The 23,604-nt window shown below is 29.0% G+C and overlaps 1 protein-coding gene across 8 annotated transcripts in view; it reads left to right on the forward strand.

Annotated features, from left to right (window-relative positions):
* Positions 1-23,604, forward strand: part of RabGGTa (Rab geranylgeranyltransferase subunit alpha) — a 41,820-nt gene that overhangs the window by 16,847 nt on the left and 1,369 nt on the right. For all 8 annotated transcript variants that reach the window (XM_076467257.1, XM_076467256.1, XM_076467258.1 and 5 more), the window contains 6 exons: positions 886-968; positions 7,854-7,955; positions 11,866-12,032; positions 16,681-16,769; positions 21,798-21,926; positions 23,045-23,317. In XM_076467257.1, the coding sequence (XP_076323372.1) occupies positions 886-968; positions 7,854-7,955; positions 11,866-12,032; positions 16,681-16,769; positions 21,798-21,926; positions 23,045-23,317 (843 nt within the window). The remainder of the gene's footprint in view (positions 1-885; positions 969-7,853; positions 7,956-11,865; positions 12,033-16,680; positions 16,770-21,797; positions 21,927-23,044; positions 23,318-23,604) is intronic.

Below are 23,604 nucleotides of genomic sequence, written 5' to 3' on the forward strand. Positions count from 1 at the left end.
CCTGTGTTTCTGATCATGCAGCTCGTACTGTTCAATCACTGTCATAAAATGTATTTCTTGGGGTTCAATGGATTTTTAAGTATTAAATACACTAACACTTAAGTAAACGGTTACTGATAACATTTAATATTATTTTGAATTTTATTTTATATGATCATTTCTAAGCTCTTCAAAATCTTTGAAATAGGATGAACTGTACCAGAAAATAACTGGAAAATGTTGGTGATGCATTCATAGATTCAGATTTCCTAGCCAATTTTGTACCACTACTACCACTAATTTAAGTGCATGTCTGGAATTTTGTGGTGATTTGAGATTTAAGTGCAAATTATCACACTAAATTTTAGTTTTTAAAGAGCAAAACAATTAAACTGTAAATTCTTGAAACTCTTATGTTAGTAGTTAATCTTATTAAGAAAGTATTCTTACTTTACAATATGTAGTTTGCAGTAACATTACTCCATATTTAAAGCATGTACTGAATGTAATTCTCAGATTTTAATTTCTTAACCAATTAGTCCATTAGCCTTGAAGAAACTATTTTTAGATTTTTAGTATAAAATATATTTAATCATGTCAGTGAATACTAACCTAGATGATAGATATGCAAGTTGAAACAAGACATAATTAAAAGAAACAAAATATTGATTTTTATTTTTAGTAGCTTTTTTTCAGTTTATTGTGAAAAAACAAATTTTACAAATACACATGCAGAGCAAAATTCAGTCTGTCAAACCAAAATTAGTGTAATATTTGGATAATATCTGACTAAGTCATACATGTTCCTTTGTACCTGCAAACACATGCAAGTTTAACATTTGATATAACATTTTATGTAAGTTGTATGTATGTGTGTATAATTTTAATTGGAGTGTTTTTTGAAAGGTGAAAAGCCCCTTAAGCTCAATTTGCTGCTGGTGTCACGAAGAATTAAGAGAATAACAGTACAGTTTACTGGACCAGTTCAGGTATAATTGTATGATATGTGACATTTTTTTAATCTAGATAGATACTTATTCTGTAAAATTGATGTCAGCATATTAGTCAGGGTAGTATATCTTACTATAATGTATAATGTTAACTTCCAATCAGAGCAATATATCAGATTAGAGAAAAACTAAAGATCAACCTAATAGTGAGTACAACTAATTAAGTATACTTTTATTAGTTCTTAATTATAAAGATTAGAATGCATTATTACATCATGTGGGTACCCTTGCTGTTGACAGTATTTTCAGCCATATTATCCTTCAATATCTCATTTGGTTTGACCACCTTAGGGGATTTAGACTAGTCCTAAGTGTGTGTATTGGGCTAATAATGTGAAACAATCTGTGATAAAAGTGTACAGATAAAAGTTATAAATGATAATATTAGTTATTTTAAACATTATAACCACTACTGTTAATGGATGTCAGTAAAGGCATAATAGTTTGTATCTTATTCACATAGTACACAGTTCCTGTTGACTTTGAGTATAGTTATAGGTTTAATGTTTGTTGAACTTATGAAGACTATTTTGATGCCAGTTCTATGAATAACAGTTTTTGAAAATTATAAATAAATTGTACAGAATAATTTAACATTTAATATTTTTAGATTTGAATATTTCTATATTTTAATTATGTATATATCCAGGTCTTAGCCTCTGCTACCAACAAATACTTTATTCCTTTTTTTCCCTCATGGTTCAAAGAAATAATTGCTATTAAATGTAGATTTATGCACATTAAACAAATGTTGTGAGGGTGAACTACTTGGTGTTGGCTACATTGTTTTTCATTTGTTTGTATGTCTTTTAAGTGAACTGCACATTAAATGATATTCTTGCTTCATTTTGCCTTTGCTTGTGATGAAGAAAAGTCTGTGTGAAAAAGGCTTTATGGTTTTTTATAATTTTTTTGTGATTTTTACTGAATGGTAACATTAATATTTTTTCTTATTATTCGTAGCAATATATGTATATATAGTATAATAAAATGTTCATAACTTTGCATTAGCATTGTGTTCTCATTTTTCTTCAGAGGAGACTAGTTTTTACTTTTGATTTTTGACTATGTTTTAATACATATTTTTCTGAAGTGTTGTATCATTTGTTTGTGTGCTGACATTTCTGCTGATTTAATATTTGTATAATTACACTAGTTTAATGTAAGCTAGATATAAGCTATTTTGTGATCAGTATCTAGTGACACAAATTCACAAATTGAAATTAAACTTTCATGATATATGATGCTTTTGTACTAAACATAACAGCTCACATTTCATTCTGTTTTTGATGTTGAGATATTCATAATACCTCTGATATAATGTATTCTAACATTTCTAAATAGTTTGTGTTCAGTTGGTCATCTTTTATCTCCTAAAATAATATATTTAATTCTTAATTTATTTGGAGTGAGTTCTTTCAAACAAGCCCCGAGTTTTAGAATTCTGACCGAGATAATGTGTATTTGTTATTTGACTTTTATTTTAGAAATATGGTTAAATTTTAGATTACAATTCTGTATTGTAAACTCTCTTCTGACAGATTTTTTTTCATTGCTAGGCTGTACTTTTGTTTTAAGTTTTTTGTTTTACCTGAAATCATGATTCGTAGTTGCATAAAGTGATATGATTGGATTGTTTTTACATTTTGTTAGCTTCATTTGAAGGACACTATTTTGGTGTAATTTTTAACAATTATGCTGTTATTATTTTATGCTTCCCTATATGTAGTTTTCTTAGTGTTTTCTTTACTGACCAAAAATATATTATTTGAATATTCGCTTTCAAAACAGGTAAATTAGTATAACTTTTGAATTGTTTGATACCTTAGGATGTATTATATTTGATGCTTTTAAGTATAGGTTATTTAATTAAATTTTTTGTTAGATACATTCATAATCTTTATTTTCTTTGACATTTCAGTAATGTAGATTAGTGTGTTGTTGAATTAATGTGACGGCTAAACATAATTGATTTCTGTGAGTTGTTATTAAATAAGGAAGCACCATGGCAACAGTTGGAAATATTTAAATTTGTTTACAGTTGTCATAGTATTTTTTTTTATTTTTTTAAAATTAAACTCTAGTTTATACTGTATGAATTTACTTCAAGTTGTGTTCATAGTTAAATACAAGAGGTCATACATGGAGGTGACAGATTGAACTTTATTACCTTTTGAGAAGCATCACACATTCAAAATAAAGTTCTGATATATTCAACTTTATATCTGTCAGTTTTCAATTTCTTTCTTAAATTTTGTTTTTACTCTTCTGTGTGTCTTCTTTAGTGCAAGCCCTTTACTCCAGGTTGTGACTTCATGAGCTCTTTAATATATAATACTGATCAGGTTTTCTGTACAAGTTTACTTTCTTGCTATGTAATTTTTTGTTCTACATTCAGATTATATTTATTATGTGATTTGTTTCTAAGTTTCTCTCAGTTTTGTCATTTCAAGTTGTTTTAATACCGTTGCTATTTTCACTGTTTGGTAGATGAACATTGTTCCTAGTAGTCTGTATGGTTGTAACATTATTGTATTTCTTATGTCCCACCTGAGGATATTTTGCAGTCTTGTGATTTTTTTTGCCCTCCAGTCACACCAGTGGTGTCTGCAGGCTTTCAATGCTAGAAACTGGGTTTTGATACCTGTAGTGGGCAGAACACATACAGCTCATTATGTAGCTTTTTGTTTAACTTAACATTTTTTTTTATCTATATGTGTAAACATGGCTGGTTTGGGTTGAGAAAATTTTTAAGCAGAGGAGCGAACAATGTTTCGATCTTCTACGGTCACCTTCAGGTTCTTTGTGAACCTGATGATGACTGAAGAAGGTTGAAACGTTGATATATTTTTCTTTACAAGTGGATTTTCTCATCATCTCTGATTTGTCTTATTTATTATTTTGCTTGTTTTATTACTTTTATTCCAATTTACCACCAATTGATCTATTTTATACAAAGAATTACATGCAGCCTGATGGTTTAGATTTCTGTTAAAATATGTTTGAGGTATTTTTTTCTCAAATTATAATTAACTTGTAAGCCTAAGTTGGATATATATCTTTGTATACAGCTAAGTCTTTCTTCTGGAAGTCAAACTTGTCTATTTATTAACTGTCTAATGAGCCGTTGACATGTATTTTTAAATTTTATGATTGCAGAATATATATATTAATTTTTATATTCATTCAGAACAGGTGTATCATGTGTATTTCTTTCAGCTTGATATTGAGGCATTTTTAAAGTTTTGATATTTATATTATGAAAGTTTTTTTCCAAAAACAAGCAATATTTTAAAAAAGTATTCAGATATATGTGGTGATTCTTTGTCATGATGTTACGTTATCAATTTTAAATTTAACTCTATATGTGCACAAAGTATGTTTCCATATGTTTCTGTCTTGATAAAGCTTGTGTTAACTCAAGAACACAAATTTTGTTAATTGAAATATCTTCTTATATAAGTCATTTTAGATACCTTGGATTAGAAAATTAGGTGACTACTAAAAATGAACACCATATATTATTTTGATAGCAAACTAATTTCCGGTTGTTTAACTTCATAAAGATGAAGTTAAACTAGAAACTTATTTCTTTCCTTCTCTTTAAATTTTTGGCACTGAGCATGCCATCTTTATAAGACGGAACAAACTGGAATCAATGCTTGAAACTCGCTCCATATTTTAGTTGAATAAAAAAAACTGTACATTTACATGTATTTTAAAAAACTTTTACATTCATGTTAAGACTACTCATATTATAGGTACATAATAGTTCACCAACTTGTTCTTGCTATTATTAAGGCTCTACTTGTAATTTTAATGAGCAATCTATTAATGAAGTCACAGAAACAAATATTAATTATAGGGGTGAAGAAACCTGGATTTTTTTTTATTTATTTATTTATTTATTTTTTGTATAGCCAAGCCTCCTCACTTATTAGGCTATAAAAATAGTTAATGGTTTAGAATTATTAAATATTAAAGGATAATTAAAAAATAATTACCTGCTTCTAACTTTGAACCCATATTTTGTAATCATGTGCTCAAACGTTCTACAAACTTTTTGCATTCAAATTTGGTAAACTAAGACCATGTGAGATTAGAAGATGGAGTGCTTACGTAGTTCTAATTGAATAATAAAATTAGTTTTTGTTAGAAATACAAATGTTAAAAATTTTTTGCCTTTATAAAGATTTGATTTTCTTCTTTAATTATGACCAACTCATTTGGTTGTATGGATAACATTTTACCTGAATATCATCACAACACTACACACATGCAAGTTAATGGAAACCACTGCAGAGACTGTAAATAAAAGACAAACAGCATTCGTGTGCTACCAAAACAAAAACATTTGTGAAAGATGAAATCATTATTGGTTCAATATGTTGAATAAGTATTATTAAAACCAACATATAACAGAATAATTTATGGTTTATGCACAAGTCTATGAAATGAAAGTCTTGGATTTCACAAGTTATTTGTACTTCAACATTTTATTGGGGGGGGGTAAAATTCTCGAGAGCATTGGAGATTATACATTTGAAAAATTATCCCTTTAGCACTTACTGAGCTTTGCGAAAATAAACAACATAAAAAATTGACAGTTGTATTCCTTGCATTTTTTAATTGACACTGTTAGGTTGATAACTCATTAAACTTAAACTTTTCCAAATTTGGCAATAAATCATTGTGTACAACATTTGTAAAGAAAAATCTATGTTTAAAAATATTAACATGGAACTACACTTAGTAGAATAGTTATAAAATTATATGCAAAGTATTGCTTTACTAATGTTTCAAAAATCAACCTATATCTATTGTGATTTTCCTCATTTCGTCTTAAAAAATGTTTGATTTTTGGAGACCCACCCTTCTGAGTATTTGGTATGTGGGGAGATTTTTATTTTTAATAATAAATATTGATTCTTCTGTGGTTAAATATGTGTGCCTGCATGTCTGTGCCTGTATGTTTGTATTATGTAATTGTAGGAATTGTAACATGTGTATACTTTTTGATTCTCAGTTTTCTATTTCATTATGCTAAATAATTAGCTTTGTAATATTTTCTCTTTTATGCATGTGACTTCATAATTGTTATATTCTTCCTATCCAGTCAGTTATCAAAGCAATTGATAATTCATGTATGCTAGCATATGTGTGAGAGGTATTTGCTAGTTACCTTCAACTGTACATTCCAAGTTTAATTAAAATGCAACTCTCACTGTATGTGAACAAATTTAGAATCGAAATGTATATGTTCTGAAACTAATTAAATACTTAATTCTTAATGTACATTAATAGATTTGGTATTAAAATATTGTTTACATTTTAAATATTTATATACTTTTTGTTTAATTTCTTTTCTATAACGTAACATATTTGAGTAATATTAGTTTGTAGCATCAATAAAATTATTGCTACTGTTTTTAGTCAGTTACAACTACAATTACCAATAATGCTTTATAATACAAGTAAAATTGCCATGCCTAAATCATTTATTTTATTTTTGGCTAAGAAATGAATAAATCTTTTAACTGTATATGAAAATCATACACACCTCTCTAACTTTCTTGGCTGGTTGTCTGGCAACAACTTGATTTACATGTTAATGGTTATAAGCAGTAGAGAGAACAAAGAGCTTTTTTTTTCATTTTATAATTTATTTTGAATATATGTGTACTACTTTGGTCAGCAAATCTGTGTTATTAAAAAAGTATTACCTATTGTTGCTTTCAGAGAGCATTTTTTTATTATGTTGTTGCACTCAGTTATTCTTTGAGGTTACTGTCATTTCCAGAAACAGATTGGTAATCTTTGATGCTCACGAACCTTTTAAAAAGTCAGCAATCTGAAATCATGGGTGAAATAACTTTTTGTAGTTTTTTTTTTCTTCAAATTTCTTTTCAGTGGATCAGACAGCACAAAACTTTATAAACTGATAAAGAAAAATAGCTATTTGTTTGTTGCAAGTGGAAAGGGAATTGTTTTTGAACTGCCTGGATTTGAAGTAGAAATTGTTAGTAGTTTTGTAATAGTGTATTCTGCAACTGATATACTTATTTAAATCACATTTTTAAAGATACAGTTTCAGTTTTTATCCTTGTCCAATATTCCTGAAATCTACATTGTAATATTTTGATGTGTTTTGTGTGTTTTAATATAGCAACTTTCATTTATGTATATTAAAAATATGAAAAATATCATACACATAAACTTGGTATATTTACAGTTGAAAATTTTTGTTGAGGTAGTTGTGACCCTTCAAACTGACATGCTGAGGAAACACTGTTAAGCACTTCTTATAAACTTCAACTTGAGCACAAAAAAGTGTTATGTACAACCTTTGAAAGTTCTCTTTAAGTCATGTTATATGCATAATTAATACAATTGGGATGAAGACATACATAATATTATTTGTTTTAACATCATAACTTTATGTAGGAATGATAAAATTTGATACATGTGCTCTGTATGAACATCCTCATAGCTTGAATTAAAAAGTTTACTAATTTTCTGCAACATAAATACACAGTGAGCAATTGATTTTAATTAATATTTTTTTGGTGATAATTAGACTCATTATTGTGACATATTACTTATTAGCATGATAACTTCCCCATTAAAGCCAGTATCAGCATGAAATGTAACATTTGTTCATATTACACTCTTTTATTGTTTGAAATATTTTTAAAATTCAAGTCTTTATTAATTGTCATGTTATGACTCTTGTTTATAAGGCCACTAGACATAATGAAATGTTTTATTTTGACATCACAGTTGACTCTCTGTCATTATAATGATCTTTTAAATATTGAATAAAGAGTTTTGGAACTTTTATTGAACTTCTATTTTTGTTTACAGAAACCTTTCATACAAAATCACATACAAATGACTGTTAATGATGAAGTGGTAGAAGTTTTGTGGAAGGCTCCTAGTCATCTTAAGTTTTCTTCACCAGTTTGGGTAAGAGAATATTTTGCCTTAGGTGTGTAGCAATACATGTATTTTATTATAACATTTGTGTTTTTGGATTTTTATAATAATGCGAAAGAAAGTATTAAGAATTTAAACTTTTATGTTATTTAGAAATACTACAAAAAACATGATCCTGTTAATGAAACTAACTTTTTAAACAACTTTTAATTAGTTAAGTAACATTAAAGGCATTCCATTTTATGATACCAAGTGTCTGCTTTTGAATTAGTGTAGCTAGACTGAAATAACAAATATTTTTGGTGATACTCCTTTCTAAATATCTAATGTTTAATTAACACATTATGGGTTTTTAGAATGAAGAATGTATTATGGTATTTCAGATACTTTTGTTGGTTGAAGTGTTTAAAAATGCATGTTTTCAGCTTTATAAATCACTGGTTGTGTGCTTTGTTGTAAATAACATATCAGCTGTCCTGATGAACGTAGCTTTGAGCCATGTATACTGTTTACAATGGCTTATTAAAAGAAATGAGTAAATGAAGTACTAATCTACACTCTTCTTGGTGATACCTACTATTGGGAAAATTAAGATTTTGAGGTATTCCAATATGGTTCTTCCCTTTCTTCACAAGGTTAGCTATTCTCATTCATTGCTGGTCCCTATGTGCAAACTGTTTCTTTAAATATGCCACAAACCTTCTGTTCCTTCCCTATTGAAATCATGTGATTTTAGTCTGTCTCCTGTGTAAATCATTGTGTCACATCTCCACCAATAGAAGCAAGGTGAATGCATGTGCCTTTCTCTATACACATTTATCAAAATATCACTTCTCATTTGGCAATACTTGTGCTTGGATGTGTTTATTTTTCGACTTTATTTCAGTTTGAAATACAGTTTCTGCACAAGGTGATTTTAATTTATAAGCTACCCAGTTTTCTTTAGAATTACTTTTTTATTCTACTTCATTCTAGTTGCCTGATTTTTTAAATATACATTTCCTTTTTGTCGACTTTTCTTAAAACATGAATTCTGAAGTTAATGTCTCCACTTTTTCAGTCTTGACAGGTGCTTTATCCATGCTTATTTGCAGGGAGATTAAGCACTACATGGGTCAACCTCTATCTCTAGATTCCCCTTCCCAATAACATAGTGGTATATCTGCAAACTTATAGCACTAAAGACTGGGGTTTCAATACCCAGGGTGAACAGAGCACAGATACCCTGTTGTATAATGTTTGTGCTTAATAACAAACATACTATCTCCAGACTTTTCCCCACTTCATCGTCAACATGTTGAACCTGATGAGAACTTTGATCATTTAATTCCACCTCCTGATTTTGCCATGCCTTCCTATATCTTTCTGGAGGATTCAGTTTGATCTTCCATATATTTTTTTACTTTGTTTCTTAACTTTGTTTAAGGGATGTTTTATCTCTTACCCCTATTTCTTATAACCCATGTTCTTCATTTCTACATGAACATTCCAACCCTTTTTGTTCCCCTCCACCCTCTGATAACATTCAGATTCATGCTGAATAATTCACTTCCCAGTTAAACAATGGCATTAGCATGCTTTATTAACCATGGGCCTCAAATCAGTATACCCTCACTAATCATTATATACAGTCCTTATCTTAACCAACAATTACTGGGTTCTGTTTTACATGTTTGGGTTGCAGACCCTGAATCTTCTATCATTTTAAACCGTACCCAATTTTCCAACCTCTGTTTTCTTTTCATGATTCTTTTATGACATCTTCCCACTATTCATCTCCTACTTGAGGCTCTTCACAGAAATTCTGAGGATTTTTCTGGGAACATCTTCTCTCTCTAATCTCCACATTGACTCATTTGTCATCTTTTGGTTTTGGCCATTACATACATGCTTTCTTTGTTTTGGGGATCTTCTGGGTTGGGATGCTGTCTTATTGAGTGCTTGTTTACCTACACCTCATCTCTGGGATTTAGGTATGGCCCCCTTTTTTTTCTATGATATTTTGTCTTTGATATGGCTCAGGAGAATTTGGAATCTTGGGTGGTATTGTTCCAACAACAGTCTACTCTTTCCCTTCTGATAGTCCATTTGTTGTGGTCAGAGCCAAGTGTGGTACCTGTTATGATTTCCTGTCTTTCCTCTTCCCAACTCTTACCTGTTCCTCCTCCTTCAGTTGCTACAGCTTGCTACTTTCTTCAACGACACACATCATGTCAAGATTCTTACATTGGCAGGTGTTATCAATGTCCTCAAGCTTTTAACTCACTGTCGGACTTTGGATCATTTCCTACTTCTAATAAGACATTGTCCGATGCTGATTTGTTCCAACAGTTCGATGTTAGTGGCACGTAGTAATCATCAAGGTAGCAACTAGTAGGGATCATTCTGTTTTCATATGTTAAATCTCTATTGGGTTTGCATGCACTACATTTGTTTAATCATGTATCATGTTCTGGGTGCCAGATTTAATATTTCTAACTTTCAATATAGTGTGTATATCTTTAAAAAATGTGGCACTCTCAATTTATAAGTCTTTCACATACGAAAAATCATATTTTTAGTGAAGTACTTTTAATAAACTAAAATAAAGAGTTGTCCATAAATATATTGATTATTTGTTTTGAATGGCTCGTGTACGATGTAGTTGTCATGTTAAAAGTAAAAATATTTTTCCTCATCTCAAAAATCTCAACTTTTCTTTAGTAATCTCTAAAACCTAAATGCATTTCAGATGTGTTTTTTTTTTCAGTAAAACTTTATATCATATTGGTTTTGGATATAGTTGACTTTCTGAGTATGGCATAGTCATGCCCAAACTACTCTGTGCTATGGGACTCATCCTTTGTATCTCAAGATGGCTGGTATGAATGTTAAAACTTTTATTAAAATAAAGTAGAGAACAACGTTTTGTCATGAAGATGACATAAGAAAGTGAAAATATTATTCTCTACTTTATTCGAAAAAGGTTTTTTAATACACAGACCAGCTGTTTTGAAATACATCTTTACTTCGAGTGGGTTTCTCATCATCACGAATTACTTAATCAGGGTTCATTCTTTGTTTACCCACTTTTCTGCTGTGTGGGATTGACTTGTGTATATCAGTTTTTAAGGATTCAGATACTTATCCTCCCATGATTCTAGTCCACTTGGAGCTGCTTCATTTGTTTTTCCATCCTTTTTATCCTCTCCTTACAGGTGGATGAAGAATATACCTGGTCAGAAGTGTTGCAGTTCTCCTCTTCTGATCTTTGTCTGATTCTCTCATCTACAGAAATATCCTTTGGATGTTTTTAAGGATAATTTTGTTTTTTTCTCGCACTGGTCCCTCCTAATCAATGTGGAATTCAAGCTAATTTTGTGGAAAGAGGGAATTGCCATATCAGAAGTTATAATTTTCCTGCATTGAAATTGTATTTTTAGTAGGTACTTCCCTACACTCCTACTCCCTACCTTTCTTTCCCACACTCTTCTGGTACTTCTGTCTTCTGCCAGACTTCAAAGTATAGTTCAGTAGAGTGAACTGTTCTTCTATTAGTGGTGCGGCAACATGTGATGATTTACATAAGACACACTTTGGAATCACTTGATTTCAATAAGGGGGAGTGGAAGGTTTGTGGCATGTATAAAGAAAAATCTGCATATTGGGTAGCAATGAAGGACAATAGCTAATCTTGTGAGAGGAGGGATGTACCTATTGGAAATACATTTTCAGTATAAGAAATTTATAACTTTAAATGCTTTATGTTTATTGCATGAGGTATCCTCAAAAATAGTATTTGTTTTTATTAATTTTTCTATGAGTAAAACACAATATTAAGGTTAATTAGTTATATAATAAAAAGTTAAATATTGATGTTGACTCATTTTTGTAATAACAGTTATGAAACTTAAAAATGTATATATTTTAGATTAGAATCTCAAGCTTTAATTTTCCACAGCATTGTGAGTTATCAGAAGAGCTACTGAAAGGACAGTCTGAACTTTCAGTTACAGTGAATTTAACAGATAATGATGGGCATCCTGTAGACACCTTGTGCTGTTATCTAAATACAGGAACAACTGAAGCACAGTGTACAACCAAGATCCAGTGGTGTGACTTGTTTAGGTGAGACAGCATAAATAAAACGTAAGGCCCACTTTAAGTTTGAGCTGATGGTGGTGGTAAAAAGCTTAGTTTGAAGAAAAGAGTGAGAAAAACAAAGTAGCAGCATACATTTTTGTTATCACATTATTAAAGTTTAACATGTGTCAATAAAACATTATAGCTTAATATTGAATACTGGATGATATTTGCCAGAAATTTGTCATAAGTGGCAGAAATATTTTATAGGTTTTAAAATTCCTCAAGACTGTTCTCAAAATACAAAGTTTACATAAGAATCAGCAGTGCAGATTCCTTAATAAAGTATTATGATAAATTTTAGTGAAGATACTGTTGAATAAAAACTGTTAATGTCGGTAATGCATGATGAATTCATGGTAAGTAAGTAAACTTTGGCAAGTACATGTTTTACTTTTAACATTTTGAAAACTGCTACATAAATTGTATTTTTAAAGTCAGTTTAAAACGTTTATGTAAGATTGTTAGATAGTTCTATCACAGAAAAGGAATTCTGAAAGGAAAGGTCATTTTAAATGTTTCCAATTTTGTGCTAAGATATTATTGACCATTAGAAACATATACCTTGTTAAAACATTAAAGCTGAAAGAAATAAACTAATATTAATAACATTCTTTTCTTTGTACTTTGTAAAAAACTTAGTCATATTTTAGAAAATTAAAGGTTTTAAATGTGTCTTTAATTCAGTTAGAAGCTACCATGTTAATTTTAAGAGGTACCCAACAGGCAAGGAGTCTTGTGGTCACCATTTTATCTATTAAGGAAAATAATTTTGCATCAATTTAATATTTAGTAATAATTTTACTACAGGTAAATCAATATTTTGTAATAATTTTTATTAAAAAATTGCATATAAACCTAATTACATGTTTAAACACTTGAAGTATTCATGATTTTATGTTAGGCTATAATGATTATCTTGTGAGATTAGGTTAAATCAAATGTCATAAAGATCTGTTATTCTTACCTCAGTTCTATATTTTAAGCATGTCATTGAATCGATGAAGTCACAGTAGATGTAACAGATAAATCATATTTCTTTGAAAAATTAAAATACTTTTGAAATTCCTGGATATCATTTAAATTCTACCAACACAAATTAATCGTAAAACGTGATTTGTAATAGGTAGTAATAATCATAATTTAAATGTAATTTGTTTTTAGTAATTGTATAAGTACTTCCATAGTAATATTAATTGCATTTTAAGGTTAAAGTTGGTGACATAACTTTTATGGCCAGTTTTAGGGTGCTTATATCGAACATTTTTCTTGTTAATGCTAACAACATTTTAGGATAAAAGTTAGTAACACTTCTGGTCAAATGCTGGGGTGCTGATTTTGGAAAACTATATTACTAAGTTGAGAAGTGGTAATCACAGCATGAATTGAAAGTACATGCCATATTGTTGTGTTTGTATCTATGATTGGTAGTGTGCTTGCATAATGTAATACTTTGAAATAAAACATTTTTTTCAGCTCCTCAAGAAATGCGATGGAAGAAAATTAACAGATGACTTATTTCAATTTTGACATGTCTAAGTCTTCTCAAGTTGCATGTTGCGAAATGAATAGATACAAGTCTAGCAAAGGATTTAGAACTCTTTATAGTAAATGTTGTAAAGTAGTAGTATTATTTATAAGTACTATTTAATTATACCAGATATAGTGAAGATAATTGTTATATGAAGAATACTGAAAATGATCTGTGATCATTCATTCTTAAAACTATATTCATGTAATTAACATTCAGGGTACTTATCTGGATAGTCTATAATTTCATGTTTGACTCTGTACAATACATACACCATGGTTGATATTCTAATACCACAGCTATGGAATCATGTTGTAGTTTGTACTCATCTCACATTTCGTGTTTATCTTAATAGTTACTACTGAAGTTTCTTCATGCAAAATTCTACAGTTGGAATGGAAATGGATGTATGTAGGTTTCTCTCACTAGGGTTTCACAATGAAGAGTCACAGATGCTAAACAGTGAAATTTTTTAGTCTCATAAATAGAATTTAATAAATTTAAAAAAAAGAGGAAAAAGCACTTCACTGTCAATGAAAAACTTTATTTACGTTGTACACTACATGTTTAACTTCTGCAAGTGGAAAAGAACATGTTATTGTTCAATGAAACATTTTATTTACAATTCACAATGCATGTTGTCTCCCTTTATGATTATGTTAAGGTGTTCTTTTGTACTCAATGATAAACTTAATTATAATGTGCACTACATGTTGCTTATTTTCAACAAGTGCTAAAGTATGACCATATGCAAAAGGATAAAGTGAACAGCTCTTCCAATAAATATGAACATTTCTGTTTTTAAGGTATCATTACTTAAAAGTGATTACTTGATTATTTAAGTAGCTTACAGCTTGTACCAGTACACATCTGTTTATACTTAGTGCCCTTTGAACCATGTTTAACTACTACTTGTGCCATATAAAATGCAAGTCACGTGGCTAATATGCAGCACACATTATGGTGTTGAATTACATAATGCACATACTACTCTTGAACATATCTCATAAACATTATTATTATTAATATGGTTATTTATTTTACTTCGTCTGTCTGAAAAAGTTTTCAATTTTTACATTCTAGTTACTTTTATAATAATACATAGAGAATACACATGAAAACATACAATACAATAAAGTTGTTTTTTTTCTATTATATGATGTTGCAACTTAACTGTATTTTTTACGTTAATGGTACTACTACTTTAAATAATGCTTATCTAATTAGATAATGCATAATTGAACATATAATAATGACATGCAAAATCAAAATGTTCCAAACTATCACAATTTATCTGACTTTTTAACTATAAGACAAAATCCATTAAAAATTCAGCCAAGCTTATTGTGTTTCCTGTTGGAAGCAAGTTTGAACTGAAAAGAAAATAGACAATTATCTGTTTTGAAAACAATGTAATATAATGCATCATTTGATGGGAAAAAAAGTTTGACTTTATATTGGTTATAAATAATATAGTATTAAGTGTTAGAGAGAACTATTGGAAAGTTCTGAAAGCGAATATGACAGGGGGTGTGGCAAGGAGGATCTGACTTTTTACTTTAATGTTCTGTAATTAAACATGATTGAAAGTTATTTAAATTATGCTTTGTCTGAGCAATGAGAACATTATCATGATTAATGTGTGTTAAATTTTGTAGTTCTCAGAAGAGTACTAAAATGTTTGAGAGACGAAAGAAGACATTTCCTTGTGTAATCAAGAATTTAAAACTTAAAGTATACTGAACTTTTATTTATTACCTAAGTTCTGATGCCAAGCTTATTCATATACATTTTATAATAAAGTAGTTTTATCAAATTTTACATGTAATTCTGTGAAAAGTTGTGGCATGTACACTTTGACCTATCCTAGGCAAAAGGGTTAATTGTGTGATACTTTTACATGGTTTTTCTGCAATTTATTGTCATTGATGAAAACTGTTAACTTTATTGTGGACATCTGTGTGCAAACTGTATGTTGTTTACTTTATGTAGTGTTTTTTAGTGATTATTTGGTGCTCAAAGGTTCAAAACCTGTGCATTTTAAAAAATTTTTTGTGTCTACAGGACCTAGCAGTTTGAATTAACTAGAATTCCTTGTATGTAGTGTAAAGAAAGGCATACACATATGATTCTTTCATTTATACATATGTATAAACAGGTAACGAACAGTATTTCAACATTAATTAAAGGTATTCAAAAATGGTTTTGTGTTCATTTTTACATTTTCACTCTTTAAATGTCATTTTCTCTCTTGGTAACATAGATTTTTGTATTCAGCACACCAAAGTTAACCAAATAAGATATGAAACACCTTAAGAGGTCTATTTTTCCAGTACCTAGCCAATCTAGAATTAATAATGTATGGGTTAAAGTACCAGGTACTGGCTCATTTTGAGACCATTATTGAAAAGATCACATCATTGAGGTTAAATAGACATGGTAAATGAAAATTTAATCATGGGATTTCATATGTAGGTTACTTTCAAATTTATTTCTGGGTCTCAATGAAATTACACAAGTTTTACATTTGTAAAACTAGGTTTTTTTAGAAGTTAATGTTTTTCTGTTCAAAATAATTCTTTGGTGTGTCTAACATGTACATTGAAATTGTTATGTTTTATTCCAGCATTAAGCTAGTATTGTCTTTTATACATAGTCTAATACCTAATTTAAATCTGGTTTATTTCCATACAGAATAAAATTGATATCTGGTGTAGTTTTTAAATATCAATTTCCTAAGTTACTTGTTATTCTTTAGAAAACAAAGTTGATGATTACTTTTATGGGGGTGTCTACTATTTTTTGAATTTGATATATTTCTTGACAGAATGAAACTTTTTTTTTTGTTATGGAATGTTTTGATTTGTGTTTTTTACACCACTGAGAAGAGTATATATAATTCTTTATGGAAGTAAGTTACAATTTTCTTTTAGTACCTAAGATGTAATTTAAACTTGGTGTATTTCTGTATAGTATCGAGTTACATTTTTTTGTTGGTGTAGAATTTCATAAAAGGTTTTAAACTTTTGTAAATTTTTACAGAATTTATTTGGTGTTTTTCACATGTGTATAATAGTTTGTCTTTGAAATATGTCTTTTCAGAACAGAACTGAGTAGTGTAACAACAAGTGTATTAGAACAAGAATTGGAATCATGCAAACAACTTAATGAACTTGAAGTGGACAATAAATGTAAGATGAGAGTATACAATATTGAATACTTGATTTTTATTTGTGAATTGCTAAATATTGGCCAAGGCAGCCTTTTTTTTTTTCACTAATTCTCTGTGTTTAGGTATCTATGATTTTGAACAGGCAAACATATCAGTGAAAAGTAGAAATTTGCTAGGTTTTTATGTAAGTAAACTGATACAAAGCATAAATATAATTAGTATAATCTATATAAATAATGTGCTTGGATTTATGTTTTTTTAACTTTTCTCACAAAGTTCTCGAGAAAACATTACAAATCTTTTATCATACAAAAAAAAAAAGGTTTGTGTCTGAGGATTCTGGATTGTGTATTGGCTTTTCTATTCAGTTACCTCACATGTCTTTTGCTTAATCGAACTTTTTAATCCAAAGAGTATAGTACACAATGTCATGATATGACAACTGTTTTTGATTTCGGTTTAGTTTTTTTTATATGCAAAGTGTTTCACAAAAATAACACTTAGCTCATGTTTAATCTTCTAATCTGCATGTGCAGTTTCTTGAAAACCACATGCTTAAAATGCTTTGCAAAAATGTATTCATATATTTCTGCATATTCAGCTAACTTTACAGCTCTTAGCTACTTTTTCTTTGCAATGCTCTTTAATCTTTGTTTTTGTGGGTTTGTTTCAGCTTGTAAAATCATGTCATACACTGAATGTTCATAACTGTTTTATACTCTAAACACTATTATAAATATCATTATTTGACTTTATTGTTTACTTTCAATATAGTTTTATTAACTAAAGCTAGGTGCATGAAGTTTTATTAAATAAAACTGTGTGTGTGAGTTTGTCTGACCACATAAGATGTTTTCAAATAGACTAGGATTTATCGATCCTATAAATAATGGAATTATAAGTAAATCTATGAAATAAAGAAAATTCAAGCAAAGGGAATAAAACCTACTGCATATGTTGATGGCTAGTGAATAAGCAACTGTGTATGTTATGTAGGGCTAGACAGCAAAAAATTAATTGAATATAAATTTTTTTATTTTCTGTATTCTAATATATTTTTGTTTGTCTGACTGTCGCATTACATTACTATTTGTAAAAAGTAAAAGTACAAAAGTACTTTAATGTTTTTACTGTAGACATCTTTTTGTGCATGTCATGAGGTATTAGTGAGTTAAATTCCAAATTTAATTAAACTGCTTTCTTACAGTGGTGTACAAATAAAGTTGGCTCAGAAACATGGTTGATAATCTTAATATTATATACGTTTTCAGTTTTGATTTTATTGTGTAATATTAAACAACCTTGATTTTCTCCCAGTACAAGAATTGTGATATTTTCTCTTTAGGCATCTCTTTTCTAATATTTTTACCACCTCTCAAAGAAATATAAAGTTTAAAATAAATTACTTGTCTGAATGATCGCAACATTATAATAAAGCATAATTTTTATAACCTTCAATCTTATTTAGTTACAGAGCCATAAGACAGAAAGTTAGATTCCTCTTGCTATTCCCATTTGCCACATCTTTTTGTCCTGATATGGCTAGGTGGTTATAGTTATGGGAATATAATAATATGATGTTTGATCCCACTATTCATTGGTAAAAGAGTAGCCCAATAGGTTAAGTGGTGGGTGGTGATGATTAGCTAACCTTCCCTCTAGTCTTTCACTGCTAAATTAGGGAAAGCTATTGTAGATCATCCTTGTGTAGCTTTGCATGAATTTCAAAACAAACCTAATCACATCTTTCAGAAATTGCTAATAGTTCTTTCTAAAGTTTAATACTATATTATTTATAACCAATAAAAGCCCAAGTGATGTTATGTATTTTATTGTTTTCTGTACAGAGAATTGTCAATTTATCTTATAGTACAAGCTTCATTCCCATATAAAATGCATTGATGAGCTTGGAGGAATTTGTGATGGTTGTCTCATAGTTACAAAGCCAGAGAAATTGTGGTAGATGCCAAACATTGTCTGCTTTTTGCATGTTATTACTCTGTGTTCTTAGGTGCATTGTTTAATTAGGTAAAGCAGTATTTAGAGCAGTAGAACTATTAGTATAAAAATGTAGGGTTATGTTTCATCAACATTTGACAACAACAAAGAAGCCCCATTTAAGTACTTTATATTTTGTTTTTAGTATATATTTTTTATTTATTATTACAAAGTAACTAAAATGTAAAAACTAGAAACATTTTAGGTTATGTAAGTCTAGATAAAAAAAAATATTTTTTTCACAGATACACTAACAAGTAGCTCATGTATTATGTAATTTGTTAGGGTAAGGTGAGCATCAGTGATTTATGAATTTTAAGGTACGAATATCAATCACAGTTCAAAAGGTAACATTACAATAAAATTTAAATATAATTGGATGTATACTTTTTTAGTTTAAATTCATTTAGGATATAAAAGAATGCTTCATGTCACAATTTAGAATCATTCTGAAAAAAGAAGTAATTTGTAATGTTTTTTTTTTCAAATTTTATTTTGGTAGTTGCAAGATCAATTGACCAATCTTGTAGAGAGAGAGAGTTAGGGTGGAGAAAATAACAGATAAATACAATGTTTTACTAAAACAAAAATGTTTGAAATTTATTTAGGAAGGTTTGGAGATTATGCAAATGGATTTTAAGATTTGTCAGATTAAAATAACTTAGCACTCAACACTTTGTCTCCATATATTCGTGGCAAAATTTGTGATGAAAATAATGCATTGAAAATTCTGATTACTGAAAGCTTGCAAAATTATCTGAAGATATACAAAACTTTAAAGGCCATGAACTCTGTCATTTAGACTGAGCCTGTAGTGAGAGAGTTAAGGTAAGAAAGGCTTCTTATGCATGTGTAACTTGCTATGAAAAGTTTGTACATTTGTTATTTAGTGAAATGGATTTTCCATATGTGAAAATGTTACCTAGTCTATGTATATGTATAATGTTTTAATGAAACTTTAAGACATTATTGAAATTTATACCATTGAATTTATGATATACTTTATGTGGAAGATACTCTAGTGTAGTGTTTTAATTCTGACTTTGTTATTCAAGTATTTGTGTATGAAATTACTTAAAGTTGTCCTAATTTTGCATTTATATTAAAATTGTGTACATGCTTAGTATGACTGGAGTGATAATATTTTGTATACAAGTTGTTGAAGCATGATTTGTGTAATGAATAAAGCTGGGCAGTTAATATGATAAATTGATCAAATTGATTATTTAAGTATATATTAACAAGTGTCCTGTAAAATTATGATTAAGTCAATTAATTTAATGAAAATAATCAACTACTTAAGTGTCTTTTGATTCTTTAAAATTTTCAGTTTTTAAATGATTTCTTATTTTTAATTTAAGTATAATCAACTCATTAGATCAATATCATGAATTACAACAATAAATATGGAATTGGCTGATTTTTTTTATTTAAAATAATAAATTTTACTCACTTTACATTGTAATATTGCTATTTACAAAAATAATGACATATATTATGCCCACAATCGATTTATTCTTCTCTACCTATGACATATAAAATATATAGTTCCTTTAAGAAGCACTTAAATTAATCATGTGTGATTACCCAGATGTGCATTCTGTTCACAGCCATGTGCTTGATTGCTTCAGTGTAATTATGTTTGGGTCAATACAATTTAAATCTGAAATCATAAGCTACTTCTCCAGAACTATGAGCACATGGTATTCTTATTAATTAATTTTAATGTTTAGCATTTGTCAGATTTATAATCATCATCAGGGAGTAGAAGTTTATTTTTGTCAAGCAAAATTTGTTAGTATGGAAAGTTTGTAGGGAGAAACTCATGAAATATTATCAGTCAGGTTTTCATGGTTTTACAGATTTCTTACTACTATCCATATACAGTACATTTTAATGAAGACCAACTTAAGATGAAAAATTTACTTAATTCTGAATTATTGTACCTGAAGATGTGTATCAGATTAAATGGTAATTTTGAAAATATCCTTAAGAACCTAAAACAAACTGAAAATAGGAAAGTTAGCTTGGTTTTTGATTAATTGAATGTAACATGTTAGTAAACATGATAATCAGTCAGTTAGTAAATTGCACTAATCATTCAGATGTAAAACTGAATGTTATCTAACTGTTAAGACTTATATAATATTAGTGTTTCTGTTGCTTTGATAATGCACAAAAAATCCCACAGAAGGTGGGCTAAGCAGCTGCATGATGTGGCACACATTATAAATTATTTCATAGTCCTGTATATATTATGATGACTTGTGAATGTTACGATTCACCAACAGTATATACAGTATATCTAGTTTTATTTATTGTAGAAAATGCAAAAGAATGAGCCAACTTGATTTGAAAATGAAAAATATCTTATCAGAAAGAAAGCGTAACAGCTACAGCTGTTTTCTTTTATAAATATTGAAGACACTTTTATTTAAGCTGTAGACTAAGCTACACTGTAAAACGTTTTTTTTATTTGTGCTATAGGTCCATATTAATAATAGAGTTTGTAAGTTTTGTATTTCCTTTGCTTTTTTTTAAGTTTTTAATAACTACTTGGATCTGTAATATCGCTATAATTGTAAAGAAAAGTGTATTATATAATAATAATAATGATGATAATGTATTTATTTGTTTTATTTACTTATAATAATTAATTTTATTTGAAATACTTTATAATAATTAGAAACTAGACATAATAGGTGTAGATTAATTAAAACAGATTTGAGAGTAATAATAAAGACGCAGGTACAGGCTTCTCCCAGTTGTAGATGATATAATTAGAGATAGATCATTAGCAATGATTTCTAGATCTACCTATGACATAAGTGTGATTTATTAAAAATTTAAATGCAAATCAAGTAAACAAGTTTAAATACTTTTGGGGCACCCTTTGTATAAAGCTGTTTGTTTAATGTATTTATGCCTTAAGATTGATTAATCCTGACACATCCCTTGCACAGTTATTTCATATTTTTATTAGTTTGTATGAGAAATTCTGCGATCACTACTTTTTATTAACAAACCTCTGTTTGTTTGTTTTTTATAGGGGTTCTTCTTAGTTGTGTATTACTGATGAGAGCACTTGACAGTCAGAGGTTTGAAAGTCAAACTTTAGAATTCATTGATCACCTTCAGAAAATTGACAGCACCAGAAAGAATTATTACAGTGATCTCCGTAGGTGTAAAAATAATTTCAGTGTTAATTCCAGTTGTTTACAGTATGTACAGGCTGGTCTAGTTGTGGAATTTGGATGTCTTTCCTTAGAAATTTGTTAGTTTACTTATATTGCAATAAGATCAAAGAGGATTACAGTTTTTCTCATGTGAGTGATTACTGAATGATATGAGGGCAGCAAATGATCTGTTACTCAAAATCACCAATCAATAATTGTATTATTCTACATTCTCCTTTCTTCTGTTTAAAATGTTACAAAATTCTGATCAATTATTGCTGTTATATATTGTCATGTGGCATGTTATTGACCAGTTGAGGCAAAGAAATGATGCTGGGTGGATACAGTAATATTGTTTATAGTACATTGCTCTTTAATTCAATAAAAAGTCAGAAAGTCACCATAATAAATAAAGAAATGTGTCTTGTTGATGGTGGAAGTATGGGAACCATAAAACAGATACATGACATTGTTTTCCTTTTCGCTTAGCAACATTTGTATTTTCAAATACAGGTTGGATGTGAGTCATTGATGCTATGTTATAGAGGATGTATAGAGCATACTGTGTTGATTTTTATACATGTTTTGCACCTTTTAAAGTTTTGGGTTAAGTTTTCAATGGAGCATGATCCTTACATGTATGAAAAGGGTTAACAAATAATGAAATAAATAATAGACAAAACCCTATAATTTAGGGATAATTTTTTTTTCTTTATTCAGTAGTTTGGCATTCCTTAGTAATTGTATACAGTGATTAAAAAATTTTATTCAAGTTTTAATTGTGATCTAAACTTTACACTATCTAATAACTACACTGTAATATGAGTTTTAGTATGAGTGAGTTTACTGTGTGTAAGTTAATGTTTGCAATTTCAAAAAGTAAAATCACCCACATGTTTAGTATTAAAAGAACTGTTGTAACTTTCCTACCTATTACTTTGTTTCTTATTGGTTTCTATAAATCTCTGTAGATCAGTATTTGAGGTTTTATTGACATGTAATTATATGTATAGATATTTGCTGTTTATATTTGTAACCTTTACATGTACTTCAGTAAAACTGTTATCTTAGATTAGAGCTTTTTATGTTTAAAAATAATTCCCATCTTTATTATGAATAGGAAGCAGATTTATAATGGAAAACACTGTGGAAAGGTTGTCTGAAGGAGATACAGAAATTGTTGTAGTCAATCAAGACTTGACCACTCTGTATCATTTAGATCACTTGGTGAGCATGAAAGTTGTAGATTTATCAAAGAACAAAATCTCATCTTTAGTGCCAGCATGCCAACTTCTTTGCATAGAACAACTGTATCTAGATGATAATTGTATTGCTGATTGTTGTGGACTTGAAGATCTACCTTGTCTTACAACACTTAAGTTGAGGAACAATTGTATCCTTTTTGTCTGTGAGTACATACAGTTTGTAAATACAATGCTCCCAATTGTCATGTATCTTTATCAAAAGTTAGTGGCTTATTATTACTCCTTTTGTCAGGTAAATATGTCATCTTTGATATCCAGTGATTATTATTTTATTACTTTATATTATAGCTCAACTGGCACTTTAGAAAGCAGAATTTTTTTTTTCATATCAAAACACTGTTTAAGCAATTTTATTGAAATTAAAACCTATAAATATATTAAGTTAATTGCATATTTAACCTTTTGGGAAGCCTAA

Source organism: Tachypleus tridentatus, chromosome 11 (genome assembly GCF_004210375.1).
Source record: "Tachypleus tridentatus isolate NWPU-2018 chromosome 11, ASM421037v1, whole genome shotgun sequence".
In the NCBI taxonomy this organism is placed as follows: Eukaryota; Metazoa; Arthropoda; class Merostomata; order Xiphosura; family Limulidae; genus Tachypleus; species Tachypleus tridentatus.